We start from the raw sequence: 17,653 nt of genomic DNA, 5'->3' as shown, positions 1-17,653 counted from the left end.
GTTAGGAGGGATTGTGAGTCCAAGGCTGTCTGAGAGGTAATTAAAAATTTTTGTCCAGAATAATGTTAATTTGGTGCAGGCCCAGAACATGTGACCAGTGAGGCTGGGGCTTGGTTGCAACGTTCGCAGGTTGGATCATGCCCTGGAAACATTTTGGAGAGTTTTAGTCGAGACAGATGTGCTCGATATATAATTTTGAGTTGTATAATTGTATGCTTTGCGCATATGGAGCTCGAGTGAATTCTCTGCATTGCTACTTTCCACTCCTTTTCTGATATATTAATTGAGAGGTCATTTTCCCAGTGTCCTCTTGGATCTTTGAAAGGAAGGGATTGTAAAATGATTTTATATATTGTAGAGATGGAGTCTAACTCCTTGAAATTGAGCAATATTTTTCCAGCGTGGATGAGGGTGCAAGATGAGGAAAATCTGGAAGGTTCTGTTTAACAAAGTTCCTGATTTGAAGATAGTGAAAGAAATTTGTAGCTGGAATGTTAAATTTGGAATGTAATTGTTCATAGGATGCAAAGACGTTGTCTATATAAAGATCTCTAAGCAAGTTAATTCCAAATTTTTCCAGATATTAAAACTGCATATGTTTGTGAAGGTTGAAAGAGGTGGTTCTCTTGCACAGGTGCCACAGAAAGAAGCTTCTCCGTCTTAAAATGCTTTCTACATTGGTTCCAGATTCTAAGTGAGTGGAGCACAATTGGGTTATTAGTGTATTGCCGATAACGTGTGTTTATTGGAGCACAGAGCAAGGAATACAAAGAAGTACTGCAGGATTTTACTTCTATTGCGGTCCATGCCTGTGTATGTTCTTCTATTTGTGTCCAGGTTCTTATCGACTGTATATTTGCCCCAGTAATAAAACTGGAAGTTAGGTAGAGCCATGCCGCCTTCTGCCTTTTGTCTTTGTAGGGTCGCTCTTTTGATGCGTGGATGTTTAGAATTCCAAATAAATGAGGTTATTGTTGAATCTAATTGCTTAAAGAACGATTTATTAATGTATATTGGTATGTTTTGAAATAAAAAAAGGAGCTTAGGAAGAATATTCATCTTAACAGTGTTAATTCTTCCAGCTAGTGTGAGATGAAGGGTTGACCATCTATGCAAGTCTTGTTTAATTTTTTCCATGCAGACGCGAAATTTTGTTGATAAGAGCTTTATGTTTACTTGTGATGTTTACCCCGAGGTATTTAAACTGTTCTGCAATGATAAAAGGAAGGGTGTCTAATCTAATATTATATGCTTGAGAATTCACGGAAAGAGTACACTTTTATTCAGATTAATTCTGAGACCAGAGAGCTTTTGAAATTCTGTGAGTGCTGCTAAGACTGCAGGCACAGAATTTTCTGGGTCCGATATATACAGTACCATGTCATCTGCATATAATGAGATTTTCTGTTCCAGTCCTTCTCTGCTAATCCCCTTTATCTGATCAGTATTTCGACAATGTATTGCCAGTGGTTCAATGGCAATTGCAAACAGCAGTGGTGACAAAGGGCATCCTTGTCTTGTGCCACGCTCTAGTTTAAAGTAGTCTGAGCAAATGTTATTGATGCAAACTGAAGCTTCTGGGTTAGTATACAGTAATTTAATCCATGCACAAATGTTGGGCCAAACCCAAACTTCTCCAAAATAGTAAAAGGTATTTCCATTCAATCATGTCGAATGCTTTTTCTGCATCCAATGATAATAATATTTCTGGGGTGTTTGATTTAGTTGGTGAGTATATTACATTAAACAGGCGTCAAGATTTGAAGATAAGTGTCGGCCCCTAATAAATCCAGTTTGGTCTTGTGATATTACTGAGGGAGCACTTTCTCCATCCTTCTAGCTATGATTTTAGAGAGTATTTTAACGTCGTTATTCAGAAGTGAAATTGGTCTGTATGATGCACATTGTAATAAGTCCTTATTTTGTTTTGGAAAGACAGTGATTAGTGCTTGGCGAAAGGTTTGTGGAAGAGATTGGTTATCTCTGGCTTCTGTAAATGTTGCTAATAGGAGGGAGCTAGCTGAGCGGAGAATTTCTTGTAAAACTCTGCAGGGTAGCCGTCAGGGCCTGCTGCTTTTCCACCTTGGAGTGACTTTATAGCATCCAGTAATTCTGATAATGACAGAGGTTTATCGAGTTCCTCCACACTAAAAGCGTCAATTTGTGGTATCTGTAATGTATCCAGAAATGCATTAGATTGTATATTGTCTTCTTTAAACTCAGTAGTATATAGGGATTTATAGTAGTCTCTAAAAGTGTACATTATATTTTTGTGTTCGATGATTTTATCTCCGTTCGTGTTAGTGATTACCGAGATTGCGCTATGCATCTTGCTTGTGAATTTGTTGCGCTAAAAGCTTATTAGCTTTCTCCATGTTCATAATAATGATGTCTGGATTTGTAAATTAGATGTTCAGTTTCTTTAGTTGTCAAGAGGTTTAATTCTGAATGTAGAGCCTGCCTCCTCTTATGTAGAGTCTCGCTTGGTAGTCTGGCATGTTCTTCATCTATTTTAGTAATTTCGCTTTTATCTCTGCTACTTTCTTGCGGATTTATTTCTGTGGGAAAGATATGAGATAATCTGTCCTCTTAAGAAGGCCTTAAGAGTTTCCCAGAGTATTCCTGCAGAGATCTCAGGGGATGTATTTGTCTCTAGAAAGAATTCAATTTGTTTGGATATAAATTCAGTACAATTCTCGTCAGCTAATAGAAGCGGTTGAGGCCATCTGCGGGTGAGTGTATGGGGCTTAGTAATTTCAGCTCCAAGATCATCGGAGCATGGTCTGAAATAACAATAGCATCGTATTTACAAGATTTAATCTTAGGCAAGAAGTTATTATCTATAAAGAAGTAATCAATCCTTGAGTAGCAATGATGTACTGGTGAGTAGAAAGAATATGTTCTTGAATTTGGGTTTAAAACCTCCAGGGATCTGATAAGTTGTGATCAGTTATAAACTTTGTAATTATCTTTGCGGTGTTAGTTGCGTTCCCCTGTGGAGGAAGTCTTATCTAAAAGTGGATTTAGAACACAATTAAAGTCCCCAGCCATTATAAGTTTATGAGTGTTCAGATTGGGAATGGATGCAAATAAATTTTGTATAAATTCCTTATCATCAACATTAGGTGCATAAACATTTATCAAAATCATTTTACAGTTAGATAAGTCTCCCATGACCATCACATATCTCCCTTCAGGATCCAATACTACATCTGATGCTACAAATGGTACTGTTCTATGTATGAGAATTCCCACCCTCTAGTTTTCTTTGTAAAACTAGAATGGAACATTTGGCCAGTCCAGTCTTTTGCAGCGGAACTGATCCTTACTTAGTAAGTGGGTTTCCTGTAAAAATACTATTTTAGCATTTAGACCTGTTAGGTGAGAAAGTACTTTCTTTCTCTTTAATTCGTGATTCAGGCCTTTAACATTCCAGCTTACGAAGTTAACTGTCCCATCATGGAGACACTGATTCTGAGTTTTTGATGTCATTTTATAGTCTTAACTGGAAGTGAAATAGTTTAGGTCTTAATTTCCTATTCCCCAAGAGTTGTTGCCATGCAGCTTATTATTACGTTGATAGTTATAATTATAAAGATTGAGATGATAGATTAGGTATAGATCAAGCCTGCTCTCTTTCTCTTCCCCCCTTAACCCCCACCCTCCCTTTTGCCTCCCCAGGTGAGGCTAAAACCCACTTCATGCAGTCCCAGTCCTCTGACATACCCAGAGACAGAGCACGTCCAAAGCACATCAAGCCCCCATGCAGTGGCGCTTTAAGGTTAAAAGATAGAGATATCTGTTACCAATATAGTCTTTAAAAGAGGAAAAGAAAAAAAAAAAAAGAATTTTGCACTTAATATATATATATATAATCTTCAGCAATTTTAGTGCATTAAGATGATACCCCCAGATAATAAACCCAGGTGATGGTGTTAAAGATGTGTCCAAAATAAGCATAACAAGTCTTAATGCAGTAATAGCAATAACAGTAAACCAAGGGTATGATATTGAACAGTCTCATTTAGGGTACACATGAAATAATTAGAAAAGAAAAAGAGAAAAAAAAAAAGAGGAGGAAAACGTAATTAAGCACAATAAAACATAAACATTTAGCGCCCTAGTAATACTAAGTAATAATAAGTAATAAGTAAGTAATAATAAGAATATGAGAATATATGCTGATAAAAAACCCGTATTTTAAAACAAATAGATCAGACAGTAGATTATTAATCCTAGCATTATCATTTACCGCCATGACTCACAATTATGTATCAGAATAGTCCCGGGATCAGCTTTCTTAATTCATTTTCTGCTTCCTCCTTGCTAGCGAAAACATAGAAATGACCCTGCCATTCCACTTTCAGTTTTGCCGGATACAGGAGGCCGTATTTGACACTGGCTTGCCGTAGCCGCTGTTTAATATTATAGAAGGCTGCGTTTAATAGCTGTTGCTGGAGAGAAGTCAGGGAAGACACGAATGTGGCTATTTTCATATATAATATCTTCCTTTTTTCTGAGGAGTGCCATCACCTCTAACTTAAATGATAATCGTTCAAAACGAACTATAAAAGATCTTGGTCGGGGTCTGACGGTGTTTGATCCGCGTACGCGGTAAGCCGCTGCTATCTCAGATTCTGCTTTAAAGTCGCCCCCGATTATTTTAGAAAAAAGTTCAGTTGCGAATTTCACAGGGTTTGAACTTTCTCGATTCTCCCAGCAGAGGTGTTACTTGAGCAATAAGTGCTTCTTATTAAGCAACTGGGTTGGAGCAAAAACCTGCAGCTACTGCGGCCCTCCAGGACTGTGATTGAGGACCCCTGCTTTAGACTGTTAAACCCAAGTATTTAAATTTGTCTACCTTCATCACCTCTGCTCCTTGCAGTCACACCCGGCCACCACCTTCCCTCTCTTTAGCACACATGTACTCCATCTTACTCCTACTGACTCTCATTCCCCACGTCTCCAGTGAGGACCACCACCTCTCCAGGTTTGTCTCAATCTGCTGTCTACTCTCACTGCAGATTAAAATGTTGTCCGTGAACATCACAGTCCACAGAGACTTCTGTCTGACCTCATCTGTCAACCTGTTCTTCATTACTGCAAGCAAAAGAGGGTTTAGATCCAGTCCTTGATATAATCCCACTAGTGATCTGAATAGTTTAATCTTTAATAGTTTGATTTTAATTGGGAATCTTAATTTTAGAGGTATCACAGTATATGTCAATTAATTTAGCGTAAAAAGTCAGACAATGATATCAAAACATAATCTTAACAAACTCTTAATACCACCATGAGGTGGTATTATCTCTCTATATATATATTTATCTCTTGTGGAATGTGCCCAGAAGTTTATCCCAGCCATGTCCCCCAAGCCGCTAGATGGAGCCCTCCCTGCAGTATGGAGGTGCCCCGAAGACCAGCAGGGAGTCATGGACGTTGTAGTTTTTATCCTCATCCCTGCGGGATAGCACAGGGGCCGCAAGAGGGAGCTGCAGTGATGGCCGAAGACTTCTTTTTGACATATGCCCCGGAAGTATTTCCAAGTCACATGAGCGGAAGGGATGATGTTAAAAAAAAAGGACTTTTATCTGACCCGGAAGTGATAGGGAATTATGGACTGAAGGATGAGAAACACTTCCGGGTCAGGAACTATAAAAGGATTGTGGGAGCTCCCAGACGGCAAGCTGAGCTGGGTGGTAGGAGGGCAACGTGTCTGGGAGTGGAGGATTGTAATTATTGATTGTTGGTATTATTGTTTATTGATTTATGTATAGTGTGTAGTGGAGGGTGCTTAGTGTGCATTATTATAATAAAAAGAATAATTGTAGCACTTTTACCAGGTGTTTGGCGTGGTACCTGAGGGTTCAAGGGAGCACTAGTGCCCTCTACTGCGACACTCTATATATTTAAAATCCAACGTCTGTTTGTATGTCTGTCCGCTTTTTACGAGATCGGGTTTTTGTCTATAATTTGCTTGAAAATTCCAGTTGATTTTGCAACTTTTCTCATCACGGTAAGTATTACAGTTTGGTTGAGGCACCGATTTATTTGCGCAAATCTGAGAGACACGCAGGGGGCCAAGGGAAGGGGGAGGCGGGACCTTAGGAGTAGGGAGCCGAGCAGGGCCCTCCTCACTCACACATCAGCATCTGTTCGAGTTACTCTACCTCTCACCACGTGTTGGAGCGTACCTTGCCCCCACTTAGCTAACGATACCTATTTGTTCAGGAGACATTATCACCTACAGATTTTTAAGGAGTAACATTTGATGTTTTTGAGAGAGAGATGACAGCTACATGTGTTTTAGATTGTATTGGTAGAGATATCAGGACCACGTGCTCTTCTCCCCATGTGGGGGGACATTCTTCCGTCAGAGCTGAACGCTATCAGATACGGTGCCAACATTTGACATTGCAGCATACCTACCTTCCGCTTTGCCAGAGGTACTTTGCCTTCTTTTAACATTTTTGGCAAAGAAATCACAGCTACATTCTTGTCCCTGATAGCAAAACCAGAAATATTGTATATCAAGAGGCCGTATTACATTTTTTTAATTGATTTTTAAAGTTTGTTCAGTTTCACTACTACATGGGTGGAGTCGTGGGGAAACAGCTAGTACTGACTTACACTCGTAGGTATATTCTAAATAAAAAGGTCCATTAGGTGATCCATTTCCTGTAGACCAGAGTTAGCCAACACGGGGCCTGTGGGAACCACGTGAGTTGCCCGCAGGGCACATTCTAAAAATAGCACTAGACACCATCGAGCTCCATCTAAACATTGTATTTGATTGTTTTGCTGTTCTTTTTGAATCAATAGCACTTGCATTGATGGAGATTGGGAGGTAGTCTGTGGTCAAAGTTCAATATCGTGCGCAAGACAAACCTCCATCTCACTCTTCACTTAGACAAGCAAACGGGTAGAGCTACGATGGAGAGCTAGACACAGTTTTTACCCCCTAAAAATAAAGAAAAACATGGCAGAAAAGCTAAGGAAAATTTCCAATATATTAATAATAATAATATATTAAATAAATATTAATATATTAATAATATTAAAGGCGAACCGTGCAAGTTTATGTTATTCAAGAAGTTTGTATCAAACAAGTAGCCCTTCGTATTACTCAGTTTCAAAGAGGTTGGTGACCCCCGCTGTAGACAGTGTCTTTGTAATTTATAACCACAGACTCACCATGTGTCTGCATGTGTGTGTGGAGATAAAAAGCTGTACAGCCAACCCAATCGAAATTATCACAAAGTACAGGTGAGTATTGACTTACACTCGTAGGTATCCTTTGAATGAAAAAGTCCATTAGGTGGTCTATTTCCTGTAGACAGTGTCTTGGCACAATATATGCATTTTATAACAATTACAGGTTGAGAAAAATCAGGCCATCGATAATCGGATTCCTTCAGATTTCCGGCATGGATTTCGGATCGCATTTTCAAATTTACTGCATTGGCATGCCACTGTTTTCTGGAGGCGCCGTTTATGTTTTGATGGCGCTGTAGTCGATAATCAGTTATTGGGTCTTGCTTGAACCTACTAACAGGCATTCCTTCTCATTTTATTATTTATTTGCTGCTGTATAGCCTCCATTATGGATTCAGCAACAAAAAGAGGTGGCGTAAAATTTAAACATCATGCGTTGTCGATCACAGAGAAAGTGTACGTGCTAAAAAAAAACTTGATAGCGGCATGTCTGTGTGAACCATTTGTGAAACATACGACATTAGCTCTTCAGCAGTGTATGATTTTAAAAAACAGAAAGAAAAACTGTTAAAGTTCTTTTCTGACAGTGGATCAAAAAAGCAAATGGTTTGTAAGGAAGTCCATGACGGAAGGAAAAAGTTTGGAACTGGACCAAGTTCTCATAACCTGGTTTAATCTTCGTGTAAATGAAAGTGTGGAAATTTTTGGTGATTTATTAAAGGAACAAGCCAAAGCGGTTCATGAAGAGCTGGGATTGAAACATAAGTGTGAATATTCAGAAGGTTGGCTGCATCGTTTCAAGCCGCGACAGTTTCGTGCTGTGTGTGGGGAAAAATGTTCAGCAGACAAAGACGTGGCTAGTGCATACATGGATGAATTTGCAAAGTTAGTTAGTGATGAACATTTAAGTCCTGAACAAGTGTACAATGCTGACGAGACTACCTTGTTTTGGAGATGTACGCCAAAAAGAACTCTTAACAACTGAGGATGCAGAATTGCCATCAGGGTTTAAAGCTTCGAAGGATCGCGTCACGGAAATGTGCTGCTCTAATGCTGTGGGTACCCATAGATGTTTGTTGCTCGTTATTGGGGCCTCCAAGAGTGTGACACAGTTTCCTGTCCTGTCCTGACCGTGCCAACAAGAAGGGGTGGGTTACCACTGATATTACATTGGATTGGTTTCAAAAATGTTTTGTTCCTGAGGCTAGGGCTAACTAAAATTCAGTAGAACTGTTTTATTTACTTGGTGAACATTAAAATTTCATTTGCTTTTCATTTAGAGTTTAATTATCTTTCTTTTAAAGGACTGTAGAAGTAGTCATTTTCTGTTAAATATATACAGCATATATAACCATCCAAAATCCGGCAATCCTCAGGTCCGGTGGTTGACAGATTTTTGAATGTCAACCTGCACATTTTTATTTTGCAGGTTTGGGCCAGTAATTTCCTTCCCAATGAGCCAAGTTTAGCCGATCGATGCCAGCGAGACTATTACAAAAAGAATGGCGTACCAATGTTGCTGGATTATGCCAACCAAGAATCTCAGAGAAAGGTTTGTACTTCCAATTGTCTTTTCTTCTACTGCAGATATCTATTCAGAATGACAGTAGATGTTCTAGTAGTGCATACTGTATGTCTGACTGAAAGGTGGTTTGCTGAGAAATCCATAAACTTAGTGGCACTACCGAAATTAGGTTAAATGAGGTTTGTGGCCCTGATATGATAACTTCAGTTGAAAATAGCTGCTGGGGAGTTAATTACAGTCACCTTGTTCCTGCTGTATGATTAGCTGCTATGCTGGGTAAATTACATGGCTTAGTGGCTGCTTAATGTCACAGCAAGACATAAGCTGCTGTAAAGCGTTTCATCTTTTAAAAGTTATCATGTCTCTGAAAAACTCAGCCATGAGCTCATTTCAGCCTCTCACTGATCCAAGTACCTGATTTTTGTAATCATCTACAAGCTTTGAGATGTGTGAATTTAACATACAGTCATTGTCCATTATTTGACGAGTATATCTTAAGTGTACAGTCGTGGCTACAAGTTTTGAGAATAACCCAAGTGTTGGTTTTCACAAAGTTTGCTGCCTCACTGTTTTTAGATCTTTTTGTCAGATGTTTCTATGGTATACTGAAGTACAATTACACACATTTCATAATGTGACTGACAATTACATAAAGTTTATGCAAAGAGTCAATATTTGAAGTGTTGGCCCTTCTTTCTTGTTCAAGACCTTTGCAATTCGCCCTGGCAGGCTGTCAATCAACTTCTGGGCCAAATCCTGATTGATGGCAGCCCATTCTTGCATCATCAATGCTTGGAGTTTGTCAGAATTGGTGGGCTTTTGTTTGTCCACCCACAGAGACGTCCTTAGGAGTACGCGGGGCCTTGGGCGAGTGTCATATGTGGGGCCAAGAGCCATAAGTGTAGGCTATATACCGTACCACCACGCTCACAGGCTTGTCCGCCTCTAATGCTGTCCACCTTATTATTGTTAAAAAACATGGTGCCTTATGTAGGTACCATTGGCCGTTTGATTACATTACGTATTGTAATTGTTCTTATATTGGTTTAGTGGCCTTTAACCAACTTATAAATGAAAAATAGAAGCAAAGAAATTGGAAGACACTCATGCACTAATCATAATATTACGTATCCATGTCTCACTATGCAAGGTCCGAATTCCGAAGCCAAACTGAGGTGCTACAAGCACAAGTTGTGCGATAGGAGCTATTTCTTGGAGGCGATGACTCACGGACGCCTTTCTGAGGACCACTCTTTTCACCCAAAAGCAAGAAACATGATGTCTCACTCTATATTTCGACAAGAAAGAAGAGTCGAGATAAGGCCATTTGGAGACACCTGCATGGTATTAGTGTCGCCTTCTTTGCTGACCCAGTGTAAATCCGAAACTGAAGGGCGTAATTATTACGGTATTTTGAAACCAAAAATGTTGTGCTAAGAGCTTTCTTGGTTATTGGTGTAGATACCGGGAAAGGCTTCTAAAGTAACAAGTCCTCGTTTATGAGTGGTTTCCGAAGAAATCCACCACGTACTGTATTTCAGTCTATAATGGATTTGAATGTCTTGCAGAGGCCCCGCATATTTGTATGATGAGCTGACAGTGACAAAAAGAATCTCCTATCACAGGGCACCCCTCAGGTGCGGGGCCTGGGGTGATTGCCCTAGTTGCCACCCCCAAAGGCTGCCTCTGCCACCCGTCTCTTGAGGATTCTCAATGGAATTAAGGTCTGGGGAGTTTCTTGGCCATAGACCCAAAATTTTGATGTTTTGTTCCCCAAGCCACTTACTTAGTTGTCACTTTTGCCTTATGGCCCGGTGCTCCATCATGCTGGAAAAGGCATTGTTGGTCACCAAACTGTTCTTGGATGGTTGGAAGAAGTTTCTCTCAGAGGATGTTTTGGTCCCATTTTTCATTCATGGCTATGTTCTTCCGCAAAAGTTTGAGTGAGCCCACTGCCTTGGCTGAGAAGCAACCCCAGGTGACTTGAAGGGTCTGTCTCAGGATGCTTTACTGCTGGTGTGACAGACGACTGATGGTAGCACCGCTCACCTTGTCTTTTTTCCGGATGCCCCAAACAATCAGAAAGGGGATTCATCAGAGACAATGACTTTCCCCCAACAGTCCTCAGCAGTCCAATCCCTGTACCTTTTGCAGAATATCAGTCTGTCCCTGATGTTTTTCTTGACTTCTTTGCTGCCCTTCTTGACATCAGGCCATCCTCCAGAAGTCCTCGCCTCCCTCACTGTGCGTGCAGATGGACTCCCACCTGCCTGCTGCCATTCCTGAGCAAGCTCTGCCCTGGTGGTGCCCCGATCCCAAACCATGAATCAGTCCTGGTGCTTGCTAGACTCTCTTGGGTGCCCTGAAGCCTTCTTCACAACAATTGAACCTCTCTATTCGAATTCAATCAGCATGACAGAGTGATCTCCTGCCTTGTCCTCATCCTCGTCGACACTCACCAGTGTTAACGAGAGGATCACTGAAATGATGTCAGCAGATCCTTTGGTAGCAGGGCTGACATGCAGTGGAAATGGAATTTTTGGGATGACGTTCATTGCCATGGCAAAGAAGGACTTTGCAATTAATTGCAATTCATGTGATCACTCTTCAGAACCTTCTGGAGTAGATGCAAATGGCCATCATAAAAAACTGAGGCAGCAAACTTTGTAAAAATTAATATTTGTGTCAATCTCAAAACTTTTGGCCAAGGCTGTATTTCTACCAAACCAGATGGTCATGGACTGTAGTGTCATGATGACTACCTTTGTCCTTGTTGTATGTTTATATTGATGTTCTGTTTGTATGAGCTTCACCAAATTAAAATGCCTGCAACTTCTACTGCTATGGTAGTGAAATATGTATGTACTTACTTACTTAACCATCAGCTTAACTGTTTTTATAATGGTTCCATTTTTCTATTCCATGCATAAATCCTTTCAATAGCTTTGGTGACTGCCATTATAACAGGCAGTATTTCAGTCTGAAAGTGCCATGTTCTTTAAAGATTGTGGAAGAAATCAAGTCAGGTAGGGCAGCATGCACTGGTACAACGAGTTGCCACACCCACCACGCAATGAAACAGCACAGAATACTGGTTGACAACTCCCGAGGCAGACACACAGTCCAGTCCCACCCTCTGGAAATGACCTTCTATCTGCCACAGCCAGGTTTAACATGGGCATTCCCTTGGCCTGGTCCAGCCACTGTGGTCCTCAACAATGAGGACCCTGCGAGCCGGATCACCCTCGGGGAAAACGCTCCACATGGTCGTAGTGCTGTAACTGTCGCTCCCTGACAGTGCAGGTAATGTGCCTCATTCAGGACTCCGTGAGCAACCACTTGTTCATCACAAAGTCAAACTAGTCATACCCAAGGGTTCTCCAAAGAGACACAGCACCGAAGGAGACCAGTCTTTATCTCAGGTCACTGGATAGTGTCCATGTCTCACAACCATATACCAAAACAGGAAGCACCAGGACTCTAAAGACTTAGACCTTCGTCCTTTTGCAGAGATACCAGTGTGCCACTCGCCCCATTCCGGCGACCTCATGACCCCCTACCATTGCTCTCCCAATCCGTCTACTGACTTTATAGGAAGAGTCACCAGAGACTACTCCACTCAACGCAGTTGACACTCTCTAAGCAAACAGACACACTGCTGATGACTATGCCCAAGAGGTCATTGAAGGCCTGGATGAAAAGTGTGGCACCACTGTAAATCTGCCAAGAGCAGGCTGCCCATAAAAGCACTGAGTGATCATGCAAGCAGAAGACTAATGAGGAAGGCTTTCACAAGACCTATGGAAACTCCAAAGGAATCACAAGCTCTGAACAGACTGTGCAGACAACAACTGGTGCCTGGGTGCTTCACCAGTCACAGCTTAATAGGACAGAAGCAGAGTGAAAAATGGCACGAGATTTCTCCAGTAGAGTTTCCCAGAATGCATCTGGAAGAGTGTAAAGTCAACTGGAAGAAGGCTGTATGATCTGAGGAGACCAAAATTGAGCTTTTTGACCAGCAGGCTAATCACCATATCTGAACACTGCACATTATCAAAAACACACCAACCCTGCCGGGAAGCTTGGTGTTGGCAGCATCATGCTGGGTAGCTGTTTTCTCTGCAGTTAGCCCTGACATGCTTCTCAGGATAAAATACATGCAGCTAAATATGGGGACACCTTGGAGGAAGATCTGATGCAGTACACACGAAAGCTGTGCCTTGGGAGAAGATTTGTTTTCCAGCAAGAAGGCAACCCCTGGCATAATATTGCATCATGATATCCTTCATGCTGAATGTCTTTACTTGCTGCTTTCTGCATAGTTATCTGCAGTATGGCAGGTGCAGTTATCTCTGGGATATCTGAAATAGAACAAACAAAGCATTTTTTTTCCTTAGAGCCTGTTGCTAGAATTGTTTACAAGCTCCATTTATACTTTGATACACTGTGATTTTGTGCCTACTGTGGAACAGATAAGTAAAATCTTTTTGATATCAGAGCCTAAAAGCTATGCCTTACGACTTGGGGTTCCGGGTGTATAAATCTTTTACACTCTGTATGATTTCTTATCCAGTATTGTCAAGGCCAGTGGTCTCCCGCTGTTCAGTAAATACAGATAGAAATGTAGAATTTGCTTTGGCGGCCAAGTTCCCACGGATTACTATGGAATTCACATTGGAACAAAAGCCTTTGGATAGCAAGCTGTTTAAATGGTAACTTGAGGAAATACCACAGGCAGGTTCTCTGTAAAAGGAATCGTGCTTCACTGAAGAACATCTGAAACAAGTGCATTCCTCAGCAACACAAGTGCTTTGCTTTATGTTGGCTCCAAAGTTTGTAGAAATAAATGAATGCAGACAGAATGCTCAGACCATAGTTGACTTGTATTAGATTTTGTGAAGTTGTATTACCTTTTTAAGTTCTGAAATGTTACCATCTTAATTTTAATTTTTACAAGTTGCTTCTTTTTAATTGAAACGTGTAGCTAACCGTCAATGTGGCGTAATGGTTATGTCGGTGGACTGCCGACTCTAAGGCCGCCATTTCAGCTCTACCATTGACTGTCTGTCAGGGTGCCAGCACTCATGTTACTAAAATATGGTGTGACCAAAGGGGGAGCCACTGAGCCCCAAACCTTAGATGCAATGCTACCTCACACAAGTCTAGGTTCAAATAAAATATGTTTTATTTTTCACCAACACTATCAGATACAAATGGTAGCCAAAACACTCCAAACAAGTGAATTTCTTCTTCCTTCCGCCTTCTGCCTTCAGTTGAGTTTCGCCCGTTGCTTCCCGACTCTGACTCTCTGTTGTGAAGCTGGGAATGCTTCCAAGTGTTGTCATTTTGGAAGCACTTCCAGGTCATATGGAAAGCAGGGAGGTCCTCTCCTGAATTTTGGAAGCACTTCCAGGTCATATGGAAAACAGGGAGGTCCTCTCCTGGCACCCTCTACTGGCACCCAGGGACTCTGACAGGCAAGCATCCCTGTGAGTGTTCAAAATGGGATGCCTTAAGAGGACCACTGCCACCTGTCATATAGGGGATGGAACTGCTTTCGGCTTCTACTGGCTTCTGTTGGTCCACACGATATGTCGTGCCAGCCAGGCATGAAGATGTTTCCTTGTCCAGCCAGCCAGTCTCAAGGTTCAAGGTTGCTTTATTTAGTCGTGTTTACACAAGAAAACATGAAGTTCAATCAATCAATCAATCAACATTTATTTATATAGCACATATTCATACAAAAAAAATGTAGCTCAAAGTGCTTTACAAAATGAATAGAAAATAGAAGACACAATAAAAGATAAACATAAGTCAACATTAATTAACATAGAATAAGAGTAAGGTCCGATGGCCAGGGTGGACAGAAAAAAAAAAAAACTCCAAAGGCTGGAGAAAAAAATAAAATCTGTAGGGGTTCCAGACCAAGAGACCACCCAGTCCCCTCTGGGCAATCTACCTAACATAAATGAAACAGTCCTCTTTGTATTTAGGGTTTTCATGGAAGGACCTGATGATGATGGTCACGTAGACTTCTGGCTTTCAGTCCATCAATGTTGGAGCATCATGATGCTTTGAGTAGGTGGAGGTGGCGCAGGCCGCCACCACAAAGAAACCGGAAAAAGAAACAGAAGAGAGTGTAGGGGTCAGTACGGATTTTGGAGCCACCATGAATAGTTATTATGAAGAATTGAACATACAGAGTATCAGGATTATGTTAAAGTGAAGTTATAAAAAGGCCATGTTAAAGTAATGTGTTTTCAGCAGTGTTTTAAACTGCTTTACTGTATCAGCCTGGTGAATTCCTATTGGCAGGCTATTCCAGATTTTAGGTGCATAACAGCAGAAGGCCGGCTCACTACTTCTTTTAAGTTTAGCTTTTGGAATTATAAGGAGACACTTATTTGAAGATCTAAGGTTACGATTTGGAATATAAGGTGTCAGGCATTCCGATATATAAGATGGAGCGAGATTATTTAAGGCTTTATAAACCATAAGCAGAATTTTAAAGTCAATCCTGAATGACACAGGCAACCAGTGTAGTGACATCAAAACTGGAGAAATGTGCTTGGATTTTCTTTTCCCAGTTAGGATTCTAGCAGCTGCATTCTGCACTCGTTGCAAGTGATTTATGTCTTTTTTGGGTAGTCCTGAGAGGAGTGCGTTACAGTAATCTAGTCGACTGAAAACAAATGCGTGAATTAATTTCTCAGCATCTTTCAATGATATAAGAGGTCTAACTTTTGCTATGTTTCTTAAGTGAAAAAATGCTGTCCTAGTGGTTTGATGAATATGCGATTTAAAATTCAGATTACAGTCAACGGTTACCCCTAAATTTTTTACTTCCATCTTAACTTTTAATCCTAGTGCATTAAGTTAAGTTTGCCTTCTCAGTTGCATCTAAAAACAAGACAGAAAGAAATTAAACAAAGCATATAGAGACAAGATAGGTTAAGGTAAGGCAGTCTGATAATGCATCATCCGTCCCTCCATCTTTGCCTCCATTCTGGGCAGGAAATTACCTACGATCCTGGCCCAGGATGCCTGCCCATTCTTTTGGGCACTTACAAGGTGCGATAGATGGGCGGGGATCGTGCCCTGTTGGGAAGCCTGGGAGAGCAGGGGACCAAGAAAAGGGCAAGCCATTCCACGGGACATGAAAGGACAGCCACTCTGGGTTACATTGTGGCCATGAGCATGGGGCTGTAACGCTCAAACCTGTTGGGTTATGTGGCCACCACCAGGGGCCGCTGGGATAATTCTGGAGCCATGGTCTGCAACACTTCTGCCTCAACCGGAAGTGCAGCCAGAAGAGGAGCCGGATTTAAAACGTACTGCCGAGACTTCATTGAGGAACACCTAAAGTACTTCCGGGTGTGGTATAAAAGGAGTCGCCTCACTCCACTCTGGGAGCCAGAGTCAGGTGGAAGAGGACAGAGCTTGCAGGAGAGGAGTGGAAAAGAAAAGAAAAGAGAGACAAAAAGATAAGGACTGAGGTATTGAGGAGATTTGTGTTTGCATTGTGTGGCAGGAAGAAGAAAATAAAATGATAAAATTTTGGGGACATTCTGAGTCCGTCTGTCTGTCTGTGTCCGGGGGGGAAAACTCCACAAAGGAAACAGATAAACTCTTTGGTTTTTAAGTTTTCAAGTAGTTGGTGGAACAAATGCATGATTGTACTTGTGATTTGCATGTCACTTTGGATGAAAGTTTTCAGTAATACATTTGTGCAGTGGATACTGAAGCTACAACACCACACTAGTGTCCCAGGTTTGAATTCTCTCTTGGGCATTGCTTGAGCGTAGTTTTTGCATTCTTCTTGTAAATGTACATAGATTTTTTTTCTATACACAACACTATTCTCTTTCACATCTGCAAGATACTCATTTTATGAGAGTAAATCAAAAAGTAAAGGCAATTTAAAGTTTTACGCAGTAACAGAGAGAGGCTGACGCAATACAACACATTTGCGAAGGCTTATGCGTAATTTAAAAACACACAGCACAGCACCCTGCCCTTAGTCTGTTTCACGCCAAGGTCAAACTAACATGGATGAACCTCTATGGGGTTGCACTTTTGCTGAACTTTGTGCCGTAGTGAGAGTCGTTTTCTAATTGCTGCCAAAGAAGCTTCATGGAGTACTGAGTAAAGGGTCTGGATACTTGTGTCAATGTGATGTATCAGTTTATTTTGAAAAAATGTGTACATTTTTACTTGTCGTTCTGGGGTATTGATTTGTGTTTGATGGGGAAAAAATGAATTTAAATGATATCAGCAAAAGGCTGCGACATAGCAAAAAGTGCAGGGGTCTGAATACTTTTTCATATACAGTGCATCTAGAAAGTATTCACAGCGCATCACTTTTTCCACATTTTGTTATGTTACAGCCTTATTCCAAAATGGATTCAATTCATTTTTTTCCTCAGAATTCTACACACAACACCCCATAAAGACAACATGAAAAAAGTTTACTTGAGATTTTTGCAAATTTATTAAAAATAAAAAAAACTGAGAAAGCACATGTACATAAGTATTCACAGCCTTTGCCAAGAAGCTCCAGATTCATCTCAGGTGCATCCTGTTTCCCCTGATCATCCTTGAGATGTTTCTGCAGCTTCATTGGAGTCCACCTGTGGTAAATTCAGTTGACTGGACATGATTTGGAAAGGCACACACCTGTCTATAGAAGGTCCCACAGTTGACAGTTCATGTCAGAGCACAAACCAAGCATGAAGTCAAAGGAATTGTCTGTAGACCTCCGAGACAGGATTGTCTCGAGGCACAAATCTGGGGAAGGTTACAGAAAAATTTCTGCTGCTTTGAAGGTCCCAATGAGCACAGTGGCCTCCATCATCCGTAAGTGGAAGAAGTTCAAACCACCAGGACTCTTCCTAGAGCTGGCCGGCCATCTAA

General features: G+C 41.1%; 1 protein-coding gene across 1 annotated transcript in view; it reads left to right on the top strand.

The window, feature by feature from the left end:
- The window catches only part of galt (galactose-1-phosphate uridylyltransferase), a 249,190-nt gene that overhangs the window by 96,332 nt on the left and 135,205 nt on the right, over positions 1-17,653 (top strand). The window contains exon 7 of the mRNA XM_039759657.1: positions 8,645-8,767. Coding sequence (XP_039615591.1) covers positions 8,645-8,767 — 123 coding nt within the window. The remainder of the gene's footprint in view (positions 1-8,644; positions 8,768-17,653) is intronic.

Source organism: Polypterus senegalus, chromosome 7 (genome assembly GCF_016835505.1).
Source record: "Polypterus senegalus isolate Bchr_013 chromosome 7, ASM1683550v1, whole genome shotgun sequence".
NCBI classification, from domain to species: Eukaryota; Metazoa; Chordata; class Cladistia; order Polypteriformes; family Polypteridae; genus Polypterus; species Polypterus senegalus.
This window is presented reverse-complemented; position numbering and strand designations above follow the sequence as displayed.